Here is a 25,018-nt window from a genome sequence, read left to right on the forward strand (position 1 = left end):
CCTATGATCAGTGGGTAAGGGAAGGACTAGGAGACTCAGAAACAGAAACAGTAACAACGTTTGTCCCATTCAGCAATGCCAGACTGCATTCTACATCCACAGAAGCAGAGAGTGACAGCATACTGAAAGAAAGGGTGGAACCCTCCCTTAACTCTGCTCAGCACCAAGAACAATTGTTTCCCGACCATACTGTCCCTACTTCCGACCGATACAACTTGCGCCCCCGAGGGAAGGCTTGCCCTTGACTTCGCCAAGTACCTATAGGCTGTAGGGCTGTGATCTTCCCCGGCTGAGAGTAGTGCTGGTGTGTCAGACTAAGGTACGCCATTGGGCCCTTGGCACCTGTGCCCAGTGAAGCAACCACCAATCACAGACAGCCACTTGAGGTCCCTGGCTTAGCACAATGGCCGCCGTCCAAAACACCCGAATCCAGAAACAAGATGTCAGCCTCCGACATAGTAAATGCTTCATGGTCACCGTGGTGACGCTGTTTGTCTCCCTCATCCTGTCTATCCTTGGTTGGCTGTTACTAATCTACCATCCTGTTACCTCACCAACTCCTACCCCGACTCCTGTAGAACACCAGTATTACACGTTACCAGCCCACGAGTTACCCCGCAGTGCAGAATTCTTCAACACCACCTTCATCCAAATGTTGCATCATCACCAGCTGATCATGACCACTTCCAATTGCTGGGTGTGTGGACTGATGCCGCATTCCATGATACACCCTGTCCCATTCTTTCGCTACCCATTTTTCATCTCTGGGTCTTGTCTTGCATGGTGGATGTTGATGCAGGAGGCCTACACTGTAAATGGTACTGCCAATTCTGCCCTTGGAACATTTCGGGATGACTTCTGGCGGAACAGATATGGCCATGCCAATGCTCCTTTTTGCCCGACCAACTCATCCACAACGCTACTATCACCAGATGAACTCGGTGAGATGGTAGTATTCAACTCGACTAATCGACAAACATTTTCCAGATTCCGCACACAAAGGATACTGTCTGATGAATGAGACACTGTGAATGTCATAAATGTGCAAGGCAGTGTCTGCATTCATGGCCTAGGGACTAAGAAAGTTGGTACCAGTACTTGTGATATCACACAGACAAACAGCGTCACCACGGTGACCATGAAGCATTTACTATGTCGGAGGCTGACATCTTGTTTCTGGATTCGGGTGTTTTGGACGGCAGCCATTGTGCTAAGCCAGGGACCTCAAGTGGCTGTCTGTGATTGGTGGTTGCTTCACTGGGCACAGGTGCCAAGGGCCCAATGGCGTACCTTAGTCTGACACACCAGCACTACTCTCAGCCGGGGAAGATCACAGCCCTACAGCCTATAGGTACTTGGCGAAGTCAAGGGCAAGCCTTCCCTCGGGGGCGCAAGTTGTATCGGTCGGAAGTAGGGACAGTATGGTCGGGAAACAATTGTTCTTGGTGCTGAGCAGAGTTAAGGGAGGGTTCCACCCTTTCTTTCAGTATGCTGTCACTCTCTGCTTCTGTGGATGTAGAATGCAGTCTGGCATTGCTGAATGGGACAAACGTTGTTACTGTTTCTGAGTCTCCTAGTCCTTCCCTTACCCACTGATCATAGGGGAGGGGCAGAGGCACACGCCTGCAGTGTGATGAATGCACCCAATTCTTCCGAACTTTAAACTCTACATCTCCTCCGAAGCTGGTGGCATCCCCCAACATCTATTTCATCTGTGGCACTGCCGCCTACACTTGGCTCCCCTGTAACTGGTCTGGTACCTGCTATCTGGCCTTCCTCCTTCCACCAACTTATTCCACCCATGGAGGTTACCACCTGTCAATGAAGGGCGCTCTACGCCACTCATGTAGGGGCGTCATATCAGCCGAGGATACCGCAGGCCAGGAAACTGGGGACTTCTTTAAAGGTTTTCTTCCTTTCTGGGGCCCCATGGCCAACAGTCGGGCTGTACGAGGATGACCAGGGTCCTTGAAGCCACCATCACAGTAACAGCTGGTGCCCTCTCCAACATCACTGCAGAGCTACAGGTGGACCGCCTCATAACGCTTCAGAACAGAATGGTCCTAGACATCATCCTTGCTGATCGTGGTGGTGTGTGTAAATTGATCGGCTCCAGCTGCTGCGTGTACATCCAAGACAACGCACCTACAGTGTACGATGCCATCCAACGCCTGCATCACCTTTCTTCCGAACTTCATCTGGATGAAGGCAACGGGTCCCTCACAGGCTGGATCTGGGGCCTCCTTTCCCAGTGGGGGTGGAAGATCCTCATCTTCCCTGCCTTGGGAGTAACTGTCCTGGTCTCCTGCTGTTTGTGCTTTCAGTGTCTGCCAGTGCTCTGTACAACGTGTGTCCAGACCATCAAGTCTCCATCCTTTAACATTCACAACATCAATATGATGATGATGCTCCAACAAGAAACCGATGGCCTTATGAACATTGACATTTCCTAGAGTATTTGCCACTCAATGGCAAAAGGAGGGTCTGAGGAAAAGTGTTCTTCTGATCGGCATCATTTGTACCGGGACTTCATTGCTTTTTCATTGCCATCTCGTGTCAAACACTTCCACACGACCCACCTGGTCATTTTTGCTGATGCCTGAGGAAATTCTAACTGACACGACAAAAACCATCTTGCAGCCTGCATTTCTGCCCAGGAACTGTCGCACACCCAACCCCCCTGATCTTTGCAGTTCAACTGAAAGCCACGAGACACTCACACCCTGAGTAAATGATTTATTTTCCATCTCCTGCTCCCAGCCTGGTAAACATCCTTGACACAGTGATCAGGTTATCTGGACAATGGTCTGACTGCTGGCCCTTGATCAGAGTGATTAAACAAGGACTTGAAAGACCAGGCTTTGATCAGGGCAATTGAACAATGACCTGAAAGACTGAGCCTTAATCAAAGCCGAGTGAACAATGATTTGTGTAACAAGTCTTGACCAGGTCACCATCTACAAACATCGTCTGGATCTGGTTATCAACTGCAAACACTGCCCTGATTAAACAATGAACTAACAGCCAAAAGACTGGGATGAAAAAGTATAAAAGGCTTGTAAGCTGCAGAGTGAAGCAGCAGCCTCCTCGGTCTTGTCTCTGACTAGCTTGGGACTCTGTTCCATAGCCCGGGCCATTGAATAAATCTGGGTTCCTCCTGCAGACGAAGGCTCCTGTGTCTCCTTTTACTAAGTATGGAAGGTATGGAAGACTTGGGCGGTTCCCCCGCCGCCGAGACCCAGTAAGTGGGTTTAACCGGTGCTTCAGTCCTACGAATATGTTCTATCGTTCCCCTGCCCGGGACAAATCCATGTTGATAGGGAGAGACTAGTTTCTTGATGACTAAAGCTAGCCTACTGGCCAAAATGTTAGCATAACTCTTTGTATCGCTGTTGACCAGCGTAATTGGTTGGTATGACCCCAACTCATTTATAGGTTTGCCTTTTTTTGGAAATACTACAATATTAGCTGATTTCCAAGATTCGGGGGCCACCTCGCCTGATTGTGCTCTACTGAATATCTCTAACATAATTTCCCTTCCCTGTGACCTAGATTTTTTATAAAATTTCCCTGGTATCAAATCTGTTCCAACAGCTTTACCGAGTGGCAGAGAATCAATCGTCTTTTTTATCTCCTCAATTTGTATTGGTGCTTCTAAAATTTCTTTCTTCTCAGGGGAAAGCTTTTCAAGAATTTGCCCACTTAAATAGTCCTCAATTCCCTATTTGGATATCCTCTGTATATAATCTCTGATAACATTTTGGGAATGCAGAGAGAATAGCTTCTGGCTCAGTAACCATGCCGGCACTAGGCTCTCTGATTTCAATAATCCGGGATTGTACCAGTTTTTCTCTAGCGCGGACTGCAAGCATATGACCCACCCTTTCATTGCTCTCATACACCCTGCTTTACCAAGCCATATGCCTGCCGGCCAATTTCTTGATTGATATCTCTGTGATTGCTGACCTAGTGAGTATGACCTTGGCCTTTTTTAGCTCCTTGATTTTTATTGGTCCTTCTAAAATTTCTTTCTTCTCAGGGGACAGCTTTTCAATTATTTGCCCACTTAAACATTCATTGATCCTCCTATCCCCTATCTGGATGTCCTCTGTATATAATCTCTGATAACATTTTGGGAATGCAGAGAGAATAGCTTCTGGCTCAGTACCCATGCCGGCACTAGAATTTCTGATTTCAATAATCCGGGTTTGTACCAGTTTTTCTCTAGTGCAGACTACAAGAATATGACCCGCCCTTTCATTACTCTCATAAACCCTGCTTCACCAAGCCATTTACCTGCCGGACGATTTCTTGATTGATATCTCTGTGATTACGGACCTGGCAAGTATGCTCTTTAATTGGGCTATCTCGGGATCTCCCCCTTCAGAAAGAACATCTATCAAATCAGCTTAAGCCCTTCCCAGGTCATCATATAATGTTTGTAACAAATTGTTCTCTTTCCTTTGTGACTCCCACCCATACTTAGATGTTTCCCCTCTGACACCAGCCTCCAAAGTATCCCAGATTACACATGTGCTAGTACTTCCTAAATTTTCTTTAATTAACCTGGAGATCCACCTATCCTTGGGCTGTACATAGCCTTCTTCACTAAGTAAATCCCTATTAAAATGTCCATCGTGCCAGGGGGTGGGGGGGGGGATTTCATCGGAATATTTATTTCTAACTCCAAAGGGTTATGATCAGCTATGACTCTGGGGTATTTGATTATTTTACATCCTTGTAACAGCTCATATGACACAAAAAATAGTTCAACCTAGCATGCATTTGATGTGGTGCAGAAAAATATGTAAAACCTGGATCATTAGCTTCTTGTTTTGCCCAGACATCCGATAGTCCATGCAAACATCTTCTCTGTAACAGAGATTTTATGAACTTTAGGTTTACAACCTTGATACACTGCCCCCAATTGATCAGGAGATCTGACAACTCATATTAATATTACAATCCCCACAAAAAATAAGTGGAATGGGTCAACCAACTAGTTCAACATTCAGCCACCCGTACAATGCTGGATCATCCAGCACTGATCCATAGACCGAACATAGTGCGAACACATTATTGTCTAAACAGCACTGCGTAATTACCCACCTTCCCATTTTATCAGCAGAAGATTGTGGGAATCTAGCTAACCCCGTCTGTGCCATTACTGCCACCCCTCTTGTCATTGTATCCTGCATAGTGCCGGAGATCAATTGGTAACCTGCCAACACCAAAACCCCCCTCATGCAAGCTTCAATGTGCGTTTCCTGAAGGCAGACAATGGCAGACAATGTCTGCCTTCAGGAATTGGATGTCCTGGCTGACTCCCCATCTCTTTTGGGGATTATTCAGTCCACAAATATTACTTGAAGTTATTCTAAGCTTCCTTATCAGTGATTAAATAGTGTTCATTCACCGTTTGGCAAAACAAAACGTGAGATAACCATCCCGAGTTACGTGTGCCTATCAAAATAAAAATAAGAACCCTCTCTTTCTCCCTTTGGAACCCACCCTCCTCCCCTCCGATACCCCCTCAAAAAGGCAAAAAGGCCCGTGGACCCTTGTGATGCCTCCTGTGTCTCGCTGTGCCCCTAGGCGCTCTTTGCCACTACAGAGACAAAGTACAAAAAGGAAAAGAAAACTGAAAGAAGAAAAAAAAAAAAGATTCAATCGCAAAAACATAATTAGTTCTTATAAAAGATCTCCTATTTCCGAGAGAGTTCCTGCAGATACTCCTTGGCTAGTATTTCTGACGTGAATACCCTGGTTGGGCCTTTACTGATGACCTGAAGTCTGAAGGGATTCATTAAAAGGACCTCGCAGCCCAGTTTCTGGAAAGGGGTAATTAGCTGCTGGAGTCTCCATCTCCTTTCCACCGTAGTGTGGCAAAAGCCAGGTCGTACAAAGAAGGGGTGCCCCTCAGCTGCCCTTCTTGCGTTAGCTCTGGCTTTCTGAAATCTAGACTGGCGCTAAAGAAAAATTTCCCAAAATATAAGAATGGCTCTGGGTTTCTCGTCTTGCCCTGCTCTCTTTTTCAACATCAGAGGAAATCGGTGCACCCTCTGCACCTCCGATTCCCAGTTTCAGTGAACCAGTTCAGGGAAGGCGCCCTTAAGTAGTTTCAGGACACAGCCACGGATGTCATCCCCTTCTGCCTTCTCTGTGATCCCAAGAAGCCGGAGGTTATTTTGCCGCTGTCTATTTTCAAAATCGTCCAGTTTCCAGAGTACCTCAGACATCTTACTTTCATTTGACGCAATTTGCTGTCAGGTGTTATCAGCCCGGCCTCAAGTTGGATAATGCGCTCCTCTAAGACTGTAGTGGGTTCAGAGATTTCTGAACACGCTTTATTAACTTAACGTATAGCTCCCTGAAGTTTCTTTGTTGCCAAATGGGCCCTCTTGTGGCGTGCTTCTGTCTGCATTTGTTTCAGTGTTGAATAGATTAGTTCCATAGATGGAGGGGACTCCAAGTTGATTTTGGACGCCGTGGATAGTTTAGGCAAGTTCAGTTGAATTCCATCCTAGTCATCAGTTTCCATCCCAAAACGGGTGGTAGAGTAATCCCACTTTAGTTGATTTGTCTGGCTGTTATCCGAGTTTAAGCCCTTATCTTTTTTTTTGTTTGTTTGTAACTTTTTATTATTTGAAACACAAAAAAACAAAACATCAAACAAACAAGCAAGGCAGTACAGTATTAATACAGCCATTAGGTATGTGCTCAAGGAGGACGGGAGACACTTGTTAGCAGGAGAAAAAAGTCTTTGAATACAGATGAGGGGAGGGAGGCACAGGCAGAGTTGCATATGAACAGTACGATATACCACAGCTGGAAGGGAAGTAGGTCAGGGCGACTGAGGAGGACTCTGGAAAGCGGTGAGCGGGGGTGTACAAATATCTCCACGGTATGAGTTCCAAGGAGTCCAAATCTTCCCCCATTTTGTGGGCCTGCCTCATGCAATATATACTGTTTTCTCTCGAAACATGCACCAGTCCAAACTCTCTTTCCAAGCAGTCACTGTAGGCGGCCTTGGGGATCCCCACAACTGGGCAATATCTCTCTTCGCAACCATATTGGCCAAAGTCACCCACCGAAGCTGCGACACGTCATAGTCATTCGGACCCCATATATTCAATAAACATTGTCGGGCTTCCGGCATCATAACAACACCCGTGACATCATCCATAATCTCATGTATACGTTTCCAGAATCGCACCACCTCAGGGCATTCCCAATGATGTGAAGGTAGGTGCCAAGGAGACCACACCCACGCCGACACATGCCATCCGTAGAGAAACCCATATGAATTAGACGGGGACCAGTGACATAGATTCTGTGGAGGATCTTGAGTTGGACCAGACGGAGGCGGGCCGGAATCGCCACCTCCTTGGGAGAGGAGATCGCGGACTGCCAATCCTCATCATCCAGTTCAATACCATCAGCAATCCAGGCCTCACGGAGGCGATCAAGCAGACCCGATCTATCATTAATCATTTTCTTATAGAACAGTGAGATAGTACTATCTGGCACATAGCCATCTAGTATACGATCTTCGAGGGGGGAGGAATCCGGAACAGCACTACCCACTGGTAACACAGAATTCAGAGCATGACGTACCTGGATGTAACGAAATCTTTCCCTGTCACTCAGCTTATACTCTATTTGCAGTTCAGAGAAGGCCTTAACCTTTCCTTTAACCCAGAGATCACGCACTTTACCAATACCGATCATGTCCCACTTATCAAATCCCTTCGTCCTCCATAGGCCACCCAACTTCGCAGAGGCATAGAGCGGTGTCGCACCCGTTAATTTATCACTCCAGCCCATAGCCGCCGTTGCGCTATGCCATACTCGCACGGTTATAGCGGTAGTTCCCCTGAGTTGTGAACGGGAGGGTCCCGAGTATAGTGCCCTATAGTAATCACCACCCGGGAGCAGCCATTTGTCCATTTCAAATGCTGGATTCAACGCCGGGCCATACATCCCGTGGTTGATAGCAGCAAGGTGGGAAGCCCAATAATACCTACGAATATCCGGGAGCGCTATACCGCCATCATACCAGGGGAGTGTCAATTTCGGAAGAGCTATGCGCGAACGTCCGTCCCATATTAGTTGCCTCTGTAACGATTCTACTTCCCGAAAATATGTCGACGGGATGACATCAAAACTATTCTGGAGGGCATATAGGAACCGAGGTAAGGACATCATCTTAAAAAGGGCCGCACGCCCTAAGTGAGACAACTGTAATTTACGCCAACGCGCTACATCGGAGCGTAACCGCTGGAGTGGGGGGGAGCAAATTACGTTCGTAGCGAACCGCCGGATCCATGGAGATAAACACACCCAGGTACTTAAAGCCAGACTGCGACAACTGAATGGGACAGCCCCGTGGCAAATGAGGGACATCACCCGCAAGCACATAAATGTAGGATTTCGACCAATTAATGATGAGGCCCGAGTTCGTCCCGAAGGAGGTAAGTACGTCTAACAACACATTGAGCGATTTTTGGGGAGAGGTAAGGTACAATAAAATATCATCCGCGTATAAGGAAATGCGATCCTCGAATTCCGGCGTCCAGCGTATACCCTTCATCGAGGGTTCCCACCGTAGCCAAGCAGCAAGAGGCTCCAACGCCAAAGCAAAAAGGAGTGGGGACAACGGACAGCCCTGTCGTGTGCCCCTACCAAGAGTAAAAGGCACGGAGACGCGGCCATTAACCACCACCTGGGCTAGTGGTGTTTCATACAGGAGTTTGACCCAACCGATAAAACCCGCGCCGTATCCAAACTTGGCAAGTACCGCCCAGAGATAAGACCACTCGATTGTATCAAAGGCCATCGTGGCGTCCAAGGACGCCAAGATGGCCGGTTCACGCAGCGTTGGGGCCCTCGCGAGAACACCATGCAGACGTCATAAATTTAATGCCGTGTTACGGTGCGGGATAAAACCCGATTGATCCGGATGAATCAGGTCGCCAATAACCGTAATCAGACGATTAGCAAGCAATTTGGCGAGGATCTTGGGCTCCGCATTTAAGAGCGAAATGGGTCTATAAGACGAGCAACGATCTCGTGGTTTACCCTCCTTATGGATCACCACAATGGTCGCAAGACGCTGATCTCTGGGGAGGGAGCCATTATCTCGCGCAGCCAAAAACATAGCACGTAGATGGGGAGCTAAAGTATCAGGGCGTAACTTATACAGTTCCACAGGAAGGCCATTGGGACCCAGAGCCTTGCCGGAGCGAAGGGAGCGCAGCGCGAGAGCCACCTTATCCACCGAGGGCGTGGCATCCAGGCAATCACGCTCCGATTTGGACAAACATGGGAGCGCTATGTCCCGAAGCAACAAGTGCGAATCCCCTTCAGGCCTGTCGGACACCGAGGTATAGACCTCTCGAAAATAATCAGCAAAGCATTCAACAATGCCAACTGGATCAGTTACACTCACACCATCACATGTCACAATCACCGGAACCACTCGATTCGCTCTCTCCCTTCTGTCCAGCCAGGCAATCAATTTTCCTGCTTTATCACCCACATCATAGAGCCATCCCTGCTGTTCCCTACTCATCGTCTTTGCCGCATCAGTAACCAAAGTTTTATATTATAATTGTTTAAGGCGGAGGACATGTAATGCTTCTCGAGACACCCCCCCGCTCCAATGCAGTCTCCAGGTCTGTGATTTCAGTTTCGAGCTGAACAATTGCCTCGTTCTTACATTTCTTGGCACACCCCACCAAAGACAATGCCTGTCCCCTGATCACAGTCTTAAAAGCTTCCCACAACGAGACGGGTGAGGATACAGAACCAACATTTTCAGTAAAATACAGATCAAATGATTTAATCAATTCAGCGCGTGTCTTGGGGTTGAGGAGATACCATGGGTTAATCGGAGCCACCCTACCTTCGGCCCCGATGCGAAGATTAAAGTGAAACCAAATAGGGGAATGGTCCGATATGCCCCGGGCCAGGTGTCTAACCTCTCCAATCGAGGGGGACAGTGCCGCCGGTATCAGGATGTAATCTAATCTAGAAAGACTGCCATGAGCTCCCGAGTGAAAAGTAAACTGTGTTTGCTCTGGGTGCATTAGTCTCCAACAGTCTATGAGGCCCAATGTGTTCCGGAAGTCGCCCAACCAGGATTGTGCAGCAGGAAGATCTCGGGGGGGGGGGGAGGGGGGGGGGGGGATAGCGGTCTATCCTGCCAGAAATGACGGAGTTAAAATCTCCACCCAGTATCAAAACACCCTCGGGGAGACCCAGAACCATCCGCCCCAGGTCCGTAAATGTCGTGGATTGTAAGCCCGGAGGGACATAAACTGACACCAACGAGATTGGCTTTCCCTCCCACCGCCCGACAAGTGCAACATATCGACCCCTGGTATCGAGGATCACATCATCAACTTCGAGGGGGAGGGAAACCTTAAGCAAAATACCCACTCCTGTAGACCTAGATGTAAATCCCGAATAGGCAGCCAGACGATAACCCCTTCTATTAAGAGCGTGACAAGTGTTTCCTATCAAGTGCGTCTCTTGTAACAGAACGACATCAGGCGAAAGGCGCCGCAACAGCTGCATAACCACCCCTCTCTTTATGCGATCACCCAACCCATTCACATTCCAGCATAATACCTTCAACCCTCTACCCCCCCTCCAAATCCAAAATGAACTCCCATCGCAAAACGAGCATCACACAAATGTCAAAGATAATGAAAGTACCTTGCCTTGAAAAAGAAAAAACAAACAATCCCTGAACTTGTCCCTCCCTCCCCCTGAGGTTCCCAACACAACTCCCCCCCACCCTGCACCCCTGCACCGACTCAAATGCCACCCCAATTTGCAGTGTGCCTGTCGCCCTAACAATTACAAACATGAACTAATCTACACAAAGAAAACCCCAGAGGAGGAAAGGGTCCCGCCATCCCCGCTACCTCCGAGGATACGAACGGAATGATCAAAGAAAGTCAGTGAACTCCGGCTGATCACGTGAAACTTGTTCCGGACACAGGCACCATAATCATTCTTGGTTCATCAGTCCCCCTTCCGCACCACCAGCATGTTCCTGGCCAGCGCGGCGAGTCGGCAAAGTGTCCAACCAATCACTCACTTCCTCAGGCCTGACAAAGAAAAATGTTCGATTGTCATATTCAACACGCAGTCGGGCCGGGAATAACATAGCATATTTTAGTTCCATGTCTCTTAGTCGCCTTTTCACACCTTGAAATCCCATACGTTGTTTCTGGACCGACTGAGAAAAGTCTGGATAAAAATTCACAGCAGCGTTCTCGAACTGCGTAGGGCCGCTTGTCCGTGCCGCCTGCAAAATGGCGTCGCGATCTCTAAAGTTGAAGATCCGTGCAATAATCGGACGGGGGGGAAACCGGACTTCGCTTGTCCCCCTGGCACTCTGTGCGCACGTTCGATGGCAAAGAATTTGTTCAGTCCCTTTGGAGCCAGATGATTAAGAATGAGGTCCTCCACTCGAAGATCAATGGCGAGTGGACTAGATTCTTCCGGGACCCCAATAATACGCACGTTATTGCGCCGTGCACGGCCTTCAAAATCCTCCAAGCGACGAGCAAAAAAGTCATTGGCAGATATAAGACACGTCTGTGGTAAGGCTGGATGTCTTCAGGTCTAATTCACTTTCTCATTCATCTTGGCCAAGTCAGTGCGAATGAGGTTGACATCGATAGCCACCGTGTCCAACTTCAGAGCCAGGGCTTCATACTGTTGGCCAATAGAGGACTGTATCCCAGCAATGGCGCCCATCACGTCTTGTAGTGTTAAGTCCGCCAACACAGCAGGATCATCGACAACCTCCTCCCGGGTCTTAGGTGCGCCACCAGGGGATCCTTTCGAAAGTGTATAGCGATCCATGACGTTCGTCTGGGTGGAACCTCCACGGATGGTGGTCTTGACCTTCCGTTTCTCACCCTCAGGCTTGCCCGTCATGGCGAGTCGGGTGCCCCGGAGGGAGGCTTGGGATCTGGTCCAAATGGCTTCTTAAAATTCACACACGGGAATACAGGAGACAAAGTTGAGCCAATTGGGGACCACAGGCAAACAGTCGCCCGCTCGAAACTCAATGAGCTGGCATCGGTCCGATCAACAGCACACCGCATATATGAGGCAGTGCGCCGGAGAAACGAAACCGAAAGTGAAGTGAGGCCGTGGTCCAACCCCCTCAAGCCGTTGTTGTTAAATTACGACCCGGGCACTGCCACCACTCAAGGTCCAGGCTGTTCCATGGAGAAGGCCGCAAAGTTCAAGACGGCAAAGCTCGGGGACCCTGCGTCCGATTTCGATCGAAAAACCTGCTAGTACATCAGCCGGGTTGTGTCTTCAATGATCCTCCATCAGATCAGGATATTGTACAGGATAAATGCGGGAGGCAGCGAGGGTCCTCGGGAGCCCTGTGCTCACGCGGCCATCTCGGATGCGCGCGAAGCTCCTCCCCCTTAAGCCCTTATCTTAGTCTATGCCTCTAGTGCTTCTCCTTTTGGTGAGAACAGGTATGCGCATTGGAGTATAGAGTCTCATGGGAGCACTGCCACTATCCACTACTGTGAACTCAGCATCTGTACCTTCGTTCTCAATGTTGGTGAGTTCAGACTCATCTGTCAGGGAATTTTTTTTATCTCCCTCTGGAGTCCCTATACTCGTGCCATCCATCTGGGTGAGAAACCTGTTATTTAAATCCTGAGGGTTATGGGTTTTATGCATTGTTTGCATAGTGGTGTCTCCATTTCTTTCATCCCTTCTCGACTCTACACAGGCAGAAAGAGCTTCCTCTAGTATTAAAAAGAATATCCACCAAGACTGGGGAGACCTATGTTACAGTACAGCTTGCACAGCCCATAATGGAAGCTGGACCCTTCCATGTGCCAAACATTTCATCAGAAACACTGGATTCCACCAAATTGGTTTAGATAGACCATCTGCTGTATTTAGAAGCTTAGCCGGCGCTGAAGGAGGAGGTGGATCAGAGTTGGTGGTTTAAAATGCAGCACTCTGCAAGAACCCCAAGACTTTCTTCTCTCATTTCTGATTATTCAAATGAGATTTCGGTTGATGCTGATCCAAGGCAGGCTGGGGTGGGGGTCTGAGGGGCTGAGCAGAGGGTGCAGGGGCAATGCACTATGGACAAGTTAGAAAAAATTGAAAAAGTAGCAACAGGGAATAGGACCAGGCACCAAAGCTGAAATGGGACTTCTCAGCAAATGATCTAACCAGTACAAACAAATGGAGATAATGCAAAAACTTAAAAGTAGCAGCAATATCATATCTTGTCATAAATCAATAATCTTCTTTGCCTGCCCCAAGAAGAGTATAAAAATGTAGCTGCACTCAAAACCTCTAACTTAAACACACAAATAGCGATTCGTCGTATGCCTAAGTAACTTGCTTCAATGGATACTTAATTACTGAGGCCGCCCAATGGATATCAAACAGTGAAAATAAAGTGCAGTCAGTTAAGCAAAAGGCCCAGGAACAGTAAACCAAGGACCTGTGCTGGAAAGTTTAAGATCTAGAAAACTGCATGAGCAGGAATAACCTTTGAGTCTTGTGCATCCCGGGAGCAACAGAAGGGAACAGCCCTTGTGGATTAATTGTATATCTGATCCATTAGGCTTTAACTGGCTTCAGTGAATAGGATATTGATTGTCAAATTCAGAGGACCCATGAATTTCCATTTGCCAGATCCAAAAGATAAATTAACCTGTTCTCATTTTGGGGGGAAATTCCATTTTCTGACAGCTTATCTATCATACTGCCTTTCCTAACAATCCGGTTGAAATAGGAAACCTGTTCTGTTTCGTATGATCAGTTTTCTGCCAAGCCACAGTTTCTGGTCACTGGCAACTTTGGTGATGGATACCTTCGTTCCAGGATGCAGAAGCACAGGTATTCCTTCATGAGCCAGTCAATTAAAAATCCTCCATAAAGATCAGACTTATTTCTGGACTGCCTGGCCACAAGTCTAACCTCTCTTAATCAATGACTGATGTATATAGTGTATGTCTTTTACTCCTTGGCCCGTTTCCATCTTCTTTTCTCCAGTTGTTAGGGTTTGGCAACAAATTAGGAAGACCTCATAGAGAAGCTAAAAATGTCAATAAGAAAACTGTGAAATTTCTGCATGGTGCGCCTCTCTCACTAAAGGTTGATACACTACGGGTACGGTACGAGTAGGTCTTGCCTCCAAGAGACTCCCTTGACTTTGGTACAGGGCAATAAATTATATAGTCTCGGAGATGATCTGATATGCACCTCAGAGCAGGTGTCACTTTTTAACGTGTATTAATTCCTGGACTTGTGTCCAATCCAAACAGAACAGGACAAGCCTGGGAGGTGGGGAATCACTCAGTTAAGCAGAGATAGGCTAACTTTCACACTATTTACGCTATATGGCGCTAATATTGATGACCTGCCGTCATTCCAGCAGCTCCTTATTGAATTTACTTGCTGAGATAATCTACTGAATATACGTGTGGATTTTAATGTGACTTTTGCCACACATTTGTTCTACCCATATAGATAGAGGTACACGCAAACACCAAAGTTGCGCCGCTGTTGAACGTCTGATCGATTCATAGCTGGCAGATTACTAGATTTTGCAGCTCAGGGTCCACATTTTACTCAGCCCCTCACAGGCAATACTCCAGGATAGTTCTGATACTTCTATCCAAACTATAGCTCTACATAACTCCACAAATATATTTCCAAGTAGCTTATCAGATCATAATCCTTTGCTCATGACAATCTCTAATGAAGGTAGCAACCAAGTCAACCAGTCAACACTCGCAGGTGGATTTTTGAAGGTTTCACAGAGAACCAGGGATCTGCTCCAGATACCATTATACGGGACGTCATGAAAGCAGTTACACAGGGCAGTGACACTCTGCTATACCACACGCAAGGATTCAAAAGCTCATAAAGAAAGTGCTTACTTCATCAGTAACTATTGACTTTTGAAGCTTATCATGCTGATCTTTACCAAAAGAGGTCTGAATTAGAGAAATTGCCACTAAACAACAATTTAAGTCTGATTAAAACAAAACTTCAGCAATTAGTTTGGGAAAATGAGGTCTAATTGTCAAGTAATACAAAACGTAAAACACGTGGAGAAAAAGAGCACACAAAAGCTTACTTCTCCACTGCCCCCGCACCCGCCACGATGACCGCCGCCACTACGACGTCAGCACTCTACACGCTCTCAACTCCGGACGGACCCGCGCCTGCTTCAAGGCCGCCCCAAAACGCACACACGGTCCCCCTTCACCTGCTGGAACTGCAGCTACACCAGCCTCAGAGCCGACGAACCACCTGCCAAGAAAGACCTCAACCACCTCCGATGCATACTACTGAACAACCGCTACGCACGCAAACACGCCGTCGAGCTCTGGGACCTGCTCAACACAATATCCCCAGACGTCGCCTTCCTGACAGAGACGAGGTTGAACGACTCCTCTGCACCAGACATTGCCATAGCCATCCCAGACGGCTAGAAGAACACCCGCAGAGGCCGCACCAACGGAGTCGGAGGAGGAATCGCCATTGTCCACAAGAACAGCATCAGCGTCTCGACTAGCACCGACAATGCGCTCAGCACCACCGAACACATGCACTTCCAGAGGGAAACATCCTTTACAACGAAACTTTTACAACGCAGTGCTTTTACAATGCAGGTTTTACAACGAAAACCATTACAACGCATTGCGCTAGGGGGCGCTCTAGGATAGGGAATAGATTTAATTTACTATCCAACACCTTCCCTAGTGTTCACGGGGACTGGAGTTGGAATAGTAAATTAAACTATTCACTATCCAGCACCCCAAAGCGCTATGCGTTGTAAAGGTTTGCATTGTAAAAACTGCGTTGTAACAGCATGCGTGGTAAAAGCATGCGTTGTAACATCATACATCCACTTCCAGATCCACACACACCCTAACTCCACACTCAGAGGCACCCTTGTCTACCGACCCCCCGGACCCCGTCCCCAGTTCAGCGACTCCATCGCCGACTTCATCAGCATGGATGCCCTGACCTCCACCGACTACACCCTCCTCGGAGACCTAAACTTTCACCTTGAGAACAACAACGAAAACAACTCCACAACCCTGATCAATGGCCTCGCCAACCTCGGACTGAAGCAACTCGTCACAATGCCTTCCCACTCTGCCGGCCACACGCTCGACCCCGTCTTCTCCTCAAGCCCGCATGTCTCCGTCAGCCACACCACCGAACTCCTGTGGACCGACCACCGCTGCATCCACTTCGCCTTTCAGAAACCCACCACCGCACCCAACAGATCCCCCGCCGCTGCTGGAGCAAAATCACCAAAGACCAACTACATGCAAATCTCGCTCTGAGCCAACCCACCGAACCCTCCAACACCAACGACGCTGCCCACAGCCTCAGCCGCTGGCAAGAGGACTGTGCCAACACCCTTGCCCCGCTAAAGAAACCCCCCCACAGAGACCCAGCAAGAGGGCCAGCTGGTTCACCCCAGAACTCCTTGCCTACAAGCAAGCCTGCTGGAAACTTGAGAAGGAATGGCACAGTGAACAAACTCCGGACAGACGCCATCCGCAACCACCACCACCTCATCAGGGCGGCCAAGAGGACCTCCTTCAAAGACCGCTTCGACAACAACGCACACAATAGCAAGGAGCTCTTCAACATCGTGAAGGAACTGTCCAACCCCAGCTCCAACACCAACGACATCCCGCCGTCGCAAGCCCTGTGCGATTCCCTCGCCACCTTCTTCCTCCACAAGATAGCAGACATCCATGACAGCTTCAACACCCAGACAGCCCCAACAGACAAGTACACAACAGACCCTCCGCACATCATCAACCATGACCCCCTGCTAGCCTGGGCCAGCGTGATCGTCGATGACACCATGAAGACCATGAGCACAATCCACTCCGGCTCTCAGTCAGACCCATTCCTGCACCACGCCTTCAACAAAGCAAGCAGCTCCATCGAACCCCACCTACCCATCGTCATCAATCTTTCCCTCGAGACAGCGACCTTCCCAGAGAGCTGGAAACACGCCGAGATCAACGCCCTACTCAAAAAACCTAAGGCAGACCCAAGAGACATCAAGAACTTCCGGCCCATCTCTCTGATCCCCTTACCGGCCAAGGTCATCGAGAAAATCATCAACAGACAGCTAACACGATACATCAAAGAAAACAGGATCCTGGACCCTTCCCAGTCAGGTTTCCGCAGTAACCACAGCACCGAGACTGCCCTCATCGCCGCCACCGACATCAGAACCCTGCTGGACAATGGTGAGACCGCAGCACTCATCCTCCTAGACCTCTCTGCTGCTTTCGACACAGTCTGCCACCGCACACTATGCGCACGCCTACACGCCGCAGGGATCCGAGACAAGGCTCTGGAATTTATTTATTTATTCCATTCGTATGGCGCAACAGCTACCCTGAGGGTTTCCCGGCGCCTTGGATCAAACATTCCAGGGGGTCATAAATTACCAGTATCATTCTTGGTCAAAGAGCCATGCCTTAGCACCTTTCCTAAATTTCATATAGTTAGGTTCAAGGCGCAAATTGAGCGGGATCGAATTCCACAGCACTGGCGCCAAGTAACCAAAGGAGCGTCCTCCGAGTCTTGCTTGCCTGAATCTTGGAACAGCAAATCTCTCCCGATTGATAGATCGGAGGTTCCGAGTCGGGATGTATTTATGGACCAGATTGCAGAGATATGCTGGTGCTTCTCCTATGTTTATTTTGAACATAAAACATAAAGCCTTAAATTTGGCTCTGTTGCCCATCTTGAGCCAATGTAATTTACGTAGATGTTCCGATACATGTGCTCGCCTAGGTAGATGGAGAAGTATCCTAGCTGCCGCGTTTTGTACGACTTGTAGTCGGCGTGTAATTTCTTTGTTGGCCCCTAAGAACAAGATGTTACCATAGTCAAGCCTTGACCCAATCAAGGCCTGAACTACCGTTCTCTGTGCCCCTTCAGGGAGTTGCCACAAGATTTTCCTCAGCCATTTGAGAATGGCGAAGCAGACTGAAGCTGTTTTAGTGACCTGAGTACGCATTGTCAATTTGTCATCTATTACTCCTAAATTGCGAGCTGACGGGACTGCCCTTGGGAGAGGCCCCATTTCAGTAGGCCAATGAACTGGTCCCCATAGATCTTTCTGATCACCGAATATGAGCAGTTTTGTCTCCATTTAATTTTAATTTCTTGGAGTACATCCATTGCGCCATGCTGTGTAATCCAGAATGAAGGGAGGAGGGACTTTTTTTATCCGTTGATGACAAAGAAAACACCAGTTGTGTATCGTCTACGTATGAAAAGATTGTAAGACCAAATCTTTCGGCTATGCACGCTAGAGGGGTGATGTAAATATTAAATAACAGGGGGCTCAGGATTGACCCTTGAGGAACTCCGTGTGGCAAAGTCAAGATCTCTGAGATGTTATTTTTGGAGAATACCTGGTATGACCTGGCTGCTAAGAAATTTTCAAGCCACCTCAATGCTGTGCCCTTTACCCCTATTCCCTCTAGGGTTTCCAGTAGTGTTTCATGGGATATAGTGTCAAAGGCGGCACTCAAATCTAAAAGAATGAGTGCCACCGTGCCCCCATTGTCTAACTTTTGACGGATAGCTTCTGTAACTCCTAGTAGGGTGGATTCGGTTGAGTGTCCTGCTCTAAAACCTGACTGGGAGGGATGTAATAGCTTATTGGAATGGACCACCTCCTTCCTTTCCGGCAGAACCCAGAGCGTCTGTCTCCACCCATTCCGTTCCAAAGCCTCAGAGATCATCTGCAGCGTACCCCAGGGATCCTCCCTCAGCCCGACACTGTTCAACATTTACATGGCCCCGCTCGCACGCGTCGCCCGACCTCAACATAATCTCCTACGCCGACGACACTCATCTGATCCTCTCCCTCACCAAGGACCCCATCACCGCCAAAGCCAACATCCACGAAGGAATGAAGGCCGTCGCCGACTGGATGAAGTTCAGCCGTCTCAAGCTGAACTCGGACAAGACGGAGGTCCTCATCCTCGGCTCCAACCCTCCAGCCTGGGACGACTCCTGGTGGCCGACGGCACTGGGAGCAGCCCCAACACCCACCAACCACGCACGCAACCTGGGAATCATCATCGACTCAACGCTCTCAATGACCAAGCAAGTCAACGCCGTCCCCTCCTCCTGCTTCAACACCCTCCGGATGCTCCGCAAGATCTACTGATGGATCCAGACAGATACAAGAAAGACAGTCCCCCAGGCCCTAGTCAGCAGCAGACTCGACTACGGAAACGCCCTCTTCGCGGGAGCCCCGACCAAGTTCATCAACTACAACACATCCAAAGCGCCTCGGTACGACTGATCCTCGACGTACCACGACACGGCCACATCACCCCCACTTGAGAAACCTGCGCTGGCTCCCCGTCAACAAGATGATATCCTTCAAGCTCCTCATCCACGCACACAAAGCACTCCACAAGACCGGCCCCACCTACCTCAACAGACGGGTCTCCTTCTACATCCCCAACTGCCAGCTACGCTTCGCCGACCTCTCACTCGCCACCGCCCCGCGCATCCGAAGAACAACCACCGGCGGGAGATCCTTCTCCCACCTCGCCACCAAGACATGGAACACCCTCCCACTGAGCCTACGACAGACCCAAGACCTGCTGACCTTCAGGGGGATACTCAAGACCTGGCTGTTCGATCAGTAGTGCCCTCGCCCTCCCCAGCGCCTTGAGACCCTCGCGGGTATGTAGTGCGCTTTACAAATGATTGATTGATCGATCAGTATCCTGAACATTTTAGATAAAGTACTTATAAGGAGAGTGACCAGTGAGGTGTGTCTCCTCTATGTATTGCTATGTGCACTCTACTTAGAACATTATCTGCGACATCAAATAGGTCTTGGCCATATTTAGTCTAGCACCTTACCTGGATGACATAGCAATTTTTACGTCCAAACTGCAACTGTCTATTCCGGTGCACGAAGGGAAAGCTGCCAACTTTGGTGCAATTTCTAGATATTAGCTTAATATATCTAAAACTAAAGTTTTGTATAATCACTTTGGGCCACCAGGGACGCTTGCAATGAAGTCTCCACCACTTATCTGGGTGTTTCGGTATCCCACTATATGAATAAAGCAATTGTTGACTTATGACCCGCACGTCTAGAACATCAAGCCGCATTGTGAGCAATGAAATCTGCTACCCCTAGGTTTCATAGGGAGATGTAACCTAATGAAGATAATGACATTGCCCAGATTTCGTGCATCTCTTCAGAGAAAAACCTTTGTGCCTACCAGCTATTTTCTTCTGAACAGTAGGGCTCATGGAACAAGTCCATTTGTATATATAAACTCCTGGGAATACATTTTCTCCAACTTCCATAAGATAAGCGGGATGGGCTATTCCTATTCTCAGACTGTACTACTGGGTTGCCTTTCCGGATTGGCTCTCCAAGATTATGCTTCTTCGAGGTGCATAATCAGTCCAGCCCAACTGCCAAGCCAGGTCCTACCTGGACTGGAAACAAGCATCCTAGGACCAGTTTCTGGGTTTCGACCCCTCAGCAGCCAGGATAGCATGAATCCAGTGGCACAGTGAGCCATGGCATCTATTTACTGTTCTTTGCACCCAAATGAGTTTTATTGACCCTTACTACTTTAAGTGCACCCTTTTTAAAACCCTTTCAGTATTTTTTGTAATCTGGAAAAATGTAAAGGACAAATTACCCATTCCTCCATATAACTATACAAACGTCTCTCTGGGGTATCTCAAATCACTCACCCTTCATACACGATTATTTTGCTGATGAATTAGCAAAATCTGGTTACAAAACTTTGGACAGTGTTTCGAGGGTCAACAAACGTTCTTAGCCTTAATCAATATCATTGCATGCTGTTCCTTCTACTTAAATAAGTACAGATGAGATTTTTTTGTAGACCAAATTGTAGATAACTTGCGGTTGACCAAGAAAGATAACATGTACTGAACTGCTTTGCATTAATGATAAGGTTATAGACACGACAAACAGGCTGTTCCTTCAAAACTAGCCTGATAATCACACGAATGGTCCAGTAAAACATCTAAGGATATTGAGGTCACCCATCTAGATGAATCAATTGATGCCTCTAAGTTTCTAGACCAACTATACCATTATAAGGGCACTTGGGATCTATACTATACACCTAAGAGAATATTTAAATGGAGGCGTCACTCTATTTCAGAATGCTTTGGTTGTGGGGAACAAACATTTGATATTACTCATATTTTTGTTACATGCAGGTGCATGGTCAGGTATTGGGTATGTGTGTTTGAAGAGATCTCTAGCTTGATTCAGGTTAGAGTACAATATGATTAATACTTCTGCAATAGTTGCTAGAACCAAAACAGTAAAACAATGCTTCAAAAATGGAAGGAATGGGAACATCTAGGAAGTGACCATATAAAAGGAGTAAGTAAGTGAAAACAATACACATTTTTCTAAAATAAAAACATTAAAATGATACTTAGCATGGTGCAGAGGGAACTCTGATAATTCTGATCAATCATAGAGGTTACTAAATGTAGTTTGCATTAAAAGTGCTACAAGATTCTCTTTCACAAGCCTGAAACGGATCTCTGAATAATCAAACTATGAAACGTCCGCAGAAAACAGATTAACACTTAAAAAATTCAAACTCAGCCTTTGAATTCCATAACAAAGACGCAGCATTTTAGTTAACACAAGAAAAAGATGAATAGCTACATTAAGCAGGAACACTACATTGACACCCAATCAAATATCAGAACTTCAAATATTTGTTTCGTTCTGGGTAGTAACAGTTCATTTGATAAGCCATTTTAGAGGCTCACATTAAGGAACGTTAAACAGAATAATCTGACAAAAAATGTACAATGAAACCTTAAGGGTTATAGCTTTAGTGCAAATAAACTGGATGCAAACATACTAAAAATATAAGTGAAGGAAACTTAAATTTCAAAAACTGAACTTAGAATTTTTCCTAAAGTTCAATTTTCTAGAGAATCGTAAAATAATCAGTTAAAACAACGGGATACTGCCTGTCAATAACAAAGAAACGGACAGACCGAAAACTGGAATATTAATTCCCTTCTCCACGAGAGGGCCTGCCTTTCTGAACAACAAGCAATGTGAAAAACAAAAATACAGCAATTTGAGATTTAAGGTTGTTCTTTTCATTTTTAACTCATGAGGTAACAGTTTTAGAAAATAAGTGAGTGTGATGTAAACACTATGCCCTAGAGTACAGAGTACAATATTAACTGTTCCATACTTGATTGCTACAAGGAAATTCCAAGTTAAGCAACTTATTATTTTTTTAAATGTGCACACTGAAATGACCTGTACAATTAACAAAAGAAATAACAGCTTATTCTTTGCAACAGAAATAATCAGTATGAAAACTAAAAGTTCGCACTACCTTGTAAGTGGTTCCTTGTATGGCTTGTCTACTTGGTACATGTGCACGTGCAAATCTGTAGGAGTTTCATCGTCGGTTACCTATGAATAAAATATAATTCACATTTTGAAATGTACCGATAGAAAGGTGCGCATTTAGTTGATGATAAAAACAAATCAATTAGTTACTTATACTGCACTTTCTAAAAGTAATGTATAATACAAATATCAATAAATCGTGGCACCATTTATACGGTCCTGTAAGGTCAGCTGTCACCACGTTATTAATGTAACTTTGGTAAAGACATCGGTAAGTTTAAATTTAAAAAAACAAAACTTTTCTAAGATGTATGGTCTATAAATAGTTTGCAAAGTGAAATAAAAAATTACGCAAAGGCAAATCTAGGCTTGTCATATGCCAACTTCATTGAATATACGGATACAGTAGAACAAGCACTAGAAAAGCCAAAAAGCTTTTGGTTGATGCAGCATAGACAAAACAGGGACAACTGCGTGAACGCCCTAAGAGTGGTACACATAATGATGCTGCAGCCAACCACGTTATTCAACGGGCATGCGCATGCCTGATGACATATGCGCACACCATTATGTTTACTTGATTTTTTTTGTTTACCAATCCAAGAGACGTACGTCACTTGTAAAATGGAATTTTTTTATTTATTGATTGCTCCATGTGTAAATGTACTTTTTAGAAAGCGGAGCTGCCTGGCAGCCAGTGACAACCGTTAGGCACTCTGAAAATTACAATATTTGAAGGGCTACAGGGTTTGGGGGTGCAGCAGAGGAGCAGGTGGATGTTAGAAACGTGGAGTGGGCAGGGGAGCAACAGGTGGGGCTAAGAATGGCTGGGGGAATAGGTAACAACCTGGAGCGAATGGTGTGGCAGGTATTGTGAATGAAAGAAGCCAGGCCCCTTGAGGGAGAGAGCAAATCTCAGGCTGTAGGAGCAACATGAAGATGGCGGAGGGGGAGGGAGGGGGCGGGGATTAAAAGGGTTGGACATAGCACACAACAGTAAGAAAATGGGTCCCAGGCTTTGGAACTCCCTCCCTCTGGACATCCGCGCTGAAAGCTGCTATGGCCGTTTTCGGAAAGCAATTAAAACCTGGCTGTTTAATCTATGACCCAGTGTTTGTGGCTCTTGTCTCCATTAACGCCGGGAAACCCTTTTTGGGTAGCTGCCGCGCTCTATAAACTGAAAAAATAAATAAATAAATAAATTGTTCTTTTATTCACGTTCTACTTCTAAAAACATAAGCACAGACAACGCGTTTCACATTAACAAGGGCTACCTTAGGGCAGCTTCACCAATCCACTAGTGTCTGCCAATCTAGATCTGTAAATTCACAACGTACAATCAAAAGACCAAGGTACAAGATAAACAATCGTAATTCCTTGTAACAAATTATATGTAAAATTCAGTCAGTATGTTCGACCCAAAGATCATACAAGCCGTGAAGTCGGAAGACATTAATCCAAAGCTTTGCAGTAAGTCACGCACGCTATGTTTGTCGCAGCAATCACGAGTTCTTCACCATTCAAAAACCATTTGTTTACCTTGTACCTTGGTCTTTTGATTGTACGTTGTGAATATCTGTATCCAGATTGGCAAACACAAGTGGATGGATGAAGCTGCCCGTAGAAAGCCTTTGTTAAGGAGGGCGTGGTTACGGCACCATGCAAGATGACAGCTTGAGAGCGCTCCTCCGCCGAGCCGGACCTTCTTGTGGTGTTTTCCGTCCTCCTTACGGAATGCCCTGACCTTCAAGGACGCTGTTTCTCCTTCGGAGCATGGTCGCTGCAGGGTGAGCTCCTTTTATCCATCCGCGACGCAACGTTTTCCCGATTTTGGAGCCATTGTGTCTCTTCATTTCCTCCCTGACGCGCGGATCTCATCACGAACCGTCGCGCTTTGCTGCATTGCTGTTTTAACCCTTCTGGCGGCCTCTGTGACTGTTCGTTTTTTGTTTTTTTTCTCCTCATTGCCATACGTCTGCCACACTATGGATCTTTCTGTGGTTTATTGCCTGCTTTAATGCTTGTATGCTCGCTTTTTCTATGCCTGAATTTTGCCTCATGACAGAGTGGCACCTTATGCAACTTGAAGTTTTACATTGTCCTCTTCACAGAGTTTGACTTTCACAACTGCCATATTTATTTGGTGTACATGACTGGTGTGTTCGTTTGTCGCTCACCACTGGCAGGTCCTATTGCTGTCTGTTCTACCTTCTGACCTGCGCTTTGTTGGTTTTGACGCTGCTACGTCTGTCGTTGTACTACCTGCCTTTTCGCAGGAGTGTTTTTCCTATTATTAATCTACGCGCATCTCCAATATAAAGTTGTGACATATGTTGACCTGCATATGCCTCTCTCTGCTGCTCCTGCGTGTTTTACGAAGACAGAACTTCTCTAACATACCTTTTGATGTTTTACTTTCTTGTGGCACATTCTGCACCAGTTACCTCTACAATTTCTGCCTACAGTACTTTCTAAGGTGCCTACAGATATCGCTTTGTGATGCCCTTCCATTTTTTAATGTGTTTAAACGCC

General features: G+C 46.9%; 1 protein-coding gene across 2 annotated transcripts in view; it reads right to left on the reverse strand.

Annotated features, from left to right (window-relative positions):
- The window catches only part of PIK3C2A (phosphatidylinositol-4-phosphate 3-kinase catalytic subunit type 2 alpha), a 1,158,716-nt gene that overhangs the window by 905,969 nt on the left and 227,729 nt on the right, over nt 1-25,018 (reverse strand). For both annotated transcript variants that reach the window (XM_078681042.1, XM_078681043.1), the window contains one exon: nt 22,470-22,549. In XM_078681042.1, the coding sequence (XP_078537168.1) occupies nt 22,470-22,549 (80 nt within the window). The remainder of the gene's footprint in view (nt 1-22,469; nt 22,550-25,018) is intronic.

This window comes from Lissotriton helveticus, chromosome 3_1 (assembly GCF_964261635.1).
Source record: "Lissotriton helveticus chromosome 3_1, aLisHel1.1, whole genome shotgun sequence".
Lineage (NCBI taxonomy): Eukaryota > Metazoa > Chordata > Amphibia > Caudata > Salamandridae > Lissotriton > Lissotriton helveticus.